Below are 3,484 nucleotides of genomic sequence, written 5' to 3'. Positions count from 1 at the left end.
AACAAACAAACTATTAATCTAGTTATGTTATTTCTTAATTAACCAAAATATACAAAATTTTGACAACCTACTTTAATATTAGAAACGTCTATATAACTTTTAAATAAATCCCAGATATTTCTATTAATCATCTAACATCTTGATACAGGAAAGTTTATAAAATTAAATTGTATGTCAGTATGGCAAAATTTAACCTTTTAAGACGGAGATTAAAACCAGTTTTAAAGTAAAAGCTTAATTATTTTTACTTACAACAGTTTCGTTCATCTGCTCCATTGAAACAGTCTTTAACAGTATTACATCTTTTGTCCTCATCAACACACTGCTTATTACCGCAGAAAAACTGCCCTTGTGCACAATAGTCTATAAAGGTAGAAAAATATGAAGTCAAATAAAAAAAAGACTCTTAAAAATACAACTTTAGTTTCGCATCTGTGTTTGGATTAGCACAAGATACTGGTAACGTGTTTTAACTTTTAGAAAAAAAAACTTATAGGAAAGTGAACAATGTCGAAAAATACAGCTAATTGCCTGAAAGTAAATTCGGATTTGTGAACAAGAAATAACAAGAAAGACGTGATTGCAAAGTGGAATCTCGCGATGGATTTTCTGTTTATCTTGGACTGGGAACACGAACTAGGTATTGACTACTGCAGAAACAGAAGCGGTATAATAATTATCTCGGAGCGGTACCTCATAGGAATGCCTACAACTCTAAGAGACTATTGCACACAGGGATGTTGCCAAAGTAGGTACTACACACTGCCTGGAAAATGAGTTACCATCAACTAAAAAAACAAACAAAAAACAACAACAACATCCATACCCAAGTAGATCAACAGAAAAACATAACATCAAAAAGTATCAAACTAACAGAAGTATAAAAGCCCCCCTGATCCACGATGAAAGGGCCCCTGCCAAGAGTTAGGATCATTCTTTACTCCAGTGACTACTTCTCCTCCTACTCATCTTCTCATTCGAATCATGTTGAAACTAAACCACAACTACTGCTATCAAGTTCAGAATCTTTTACAAATTTCTTGTTGACTGTTGTATGGACTCCAAAAGGGTTTATATCGAAAGAATTAATTGAAATGAAAGATTTTGGGAAACTGTTATGTTTCCTAAGCATACGGAATGTTTACTTCCAGAACTAGCAATCCCTAGATTGTCCTGAAGCATGGAAATCAGAGAACCTTTCTCTGTATAAAAAAAATATTAAAAATGAAAACAAAAACCCCGATCATACAAAGAAACAAATAAAGATGCAAAAACACATTCAGTTAAATTACTTGTAAAATGTTGCGGCTTATCAGCATAATGTACTTCGTGATGCAATGTTTTGTGTTACATTTTATTTCATGAGATAATTAAAAAAAATAACGTAACATTTTTAACTTTCCTTGTTTGTATGGCAAATATGCTTTTGGTCAAGATTTTCGCATTATCTCATTTTGATTAGTTCAGTTTTAGGTTTTTAATGGAAATGTACTATTAATTAATTTCCTGCCAATACGTGTATTGTTGTTATACGTTAAAATTAACCATCTTCAAGATTGTTTTTTACTCTGTTGTTACTGGATGAGTAAATACTTGAAAACTATTTTATGATGTTCCGTTCATAATATTTTCATACAGAAAGTCAATGTTTATATTCCTTTACAAGTTTTCTTTTTACGAGTAAACTGTAACGGAAAATAACTTTTATTTCTTATTTTCAAGCCTATTCACAAAAAGACGGTCAACAGTTTAACACATGTTATGATGTGTTATATAAATACGTGAAAGAAATCCTTATCAGGATTGTTGTTAGGCTAATATTGAGTAAATTGATCTAGTCAACATAGAGTTTGTGGTTGTTATCATACTAGCCTTTTGTATGTTTCTGTGAATAAAAATTAATAACAAAAGGAAATAGTTCTGAAAACAAAATGAAATAGAGAAAAACAGAGGTATTTTTATTACGGACTATTCATTTGCCCACTAAATATCTAAAACTACATAGCAGTAAGTATTTTGCTGGTTAGTGATCAATAATACTTTACACATTTAAAGGTCAACTCCATTTCTCTAGTTGGCCCGGCATGGCCAGGTGGTTAAGGCACTCGACTCGCAATCTGAGGGTCTCGGGATCGAATCCCTGTCACACCACACATGCTCACCCTTTCAGCCGTGGGGACGTTATAATGTGACGGTCAATCCCACTATTCGTTGGTAAAAGAGTAGCCCAATAGTTGGCGGTGGGTAGTGATGACTAGCTGCCTTCCCTCTAGCCTTACACTGCTAAATTAGGGACGGCTAGCGCAGATAGCCCTCGTGTAGCTTTGCGCGAAATTCAAAAACAAACAAACAATCCATTTCTCTAGTAGCCAAGGGAACGTGGTCCTGTTTCGGTAGATTTCGTACACGTAATAATTAGAAACATAAGCTGGTCTTAGTTTCTACAATATGTTTAAACGCGATAAATTTATACTCCTATTGTTTGTGTAAATAAGCCTCCCAGTGGCACAACGGTATGTCTGCGGACTTACAAAGCTAGAAACCAGGTTACGATACCCGTGATGGGCAAAGCACAAATAGACCAATGTGTAGCTTTCTGCTTAATTACAAACAAACAAATACTGTAAATAAATATATGCCTTTCGTTAAATCATGTGGTCTGTGGATGTAGTTGTACGTGTAAAATAAGTCAAGAAAATAACTGTCATTTAGTAGAAGTGACTATCTGAATTATGCCACAGACACTTTTTTATATATACGTATGTCTGTACCTGCACAACACTTGAAAATAACGATCGTAGTTGAATTGTCCAAAATTTAATGGTTACACTGAAGACAAATTGGGAAAGCAAATTGATAAATTTTACCGAAAAAACACAAACAATTAATTCAACGATTTCAAAGATCAGGCAAGATCCACTTTAACGTATATCTACAAATCTGAGTTTTAATAATCTATCATTACAAATGGCCAAAGTTATTTAATCCAGCCAAGTTTACTTTAAATTAAGGTTCTTGCTTTGTCTACAATTTCCACACCGCCTCACAATGTTTGTAATTTATGAAAAACTTACCACATGAAGATTCGTCTGAAAAATCAGGGCAGTCGACCACTCCATCGCAAAGTTTGCCAGCTTGGCCTCTGGCTTTAAGCTCATTAGCACAACCTGAAAAATACATTAAGGTATATAAATACATATTTTTGTTGGTATTTACTCGTGTCTTTCGTAGCCATATTTAAAAACAATAAAACACTGCAGAACTTAAAAAACTCAACACGATAGAAATTAGATGGATCATGAAAGATATTCTGAGCATATAACAAAACGGATAATTCCAGAATTTATTAGGAAAATAATATGATCAAAAAGAAACGTCATTAGTGAAATTCTAGACATTTCCTTTTTTGATCATATTATTTTCCTAATCAATTCTGGAATTATCCGTTTTGTTATATGCTCAGAATATCTTTCATGATCCATCT

At 33.3% G+C, this 3,484-nt stretch overlaps 1 protein-coding gene across 1 annotated transcript in view; it reads right to left on the bottom strand.

Annotated features, from left to right (window-relative positions):
• LOC106457074 (atrial natriuretic peptide-converting enzyme-like) overlaps positions 1-3,484 on the bottom strand; it is a 57,518-nt gene that overhangs the window by 16,728 nt on the left and 37,306 nt on the right. The window contains exons 9-10 of the mRNA XM_022382897.1: positions 3,075-3,167; positions 253-363 (exon numbers count right to left, since the gene is read on the bottom strand). Coding sequence (XP_022238605.1) covers positions 253-363; positions 3,075-3,167 — 204 coding nt within the window. The remainder of the gene's footprint in view (positions 1-252; positions 364-3,074; positions 3,168-3,484) is intronic.

The sequence above is a fragment of the Limulus polyphemus genome, unplaced genomic scaffold (genome assembly GCF_000517525.1).
Source record: "Limulus polyphemus unplaced genomic scaffold, Limulus_polyphemus-2.1.2 Scaffold289, whole genome shotgun sequence".
In the NCBI taxonomy this organism is placed as follows: Eukaryota; Metazoa; Arthropoda; class Merostomata; order Xiphosura; family Limulidae; genus Limulus; species Limulus polyphemus.
The sequence above is the reverse complement of the archived record's forward strand: the minus strand, read 5'-3'. Positions and strand labels throughout refer to the sequence as shown.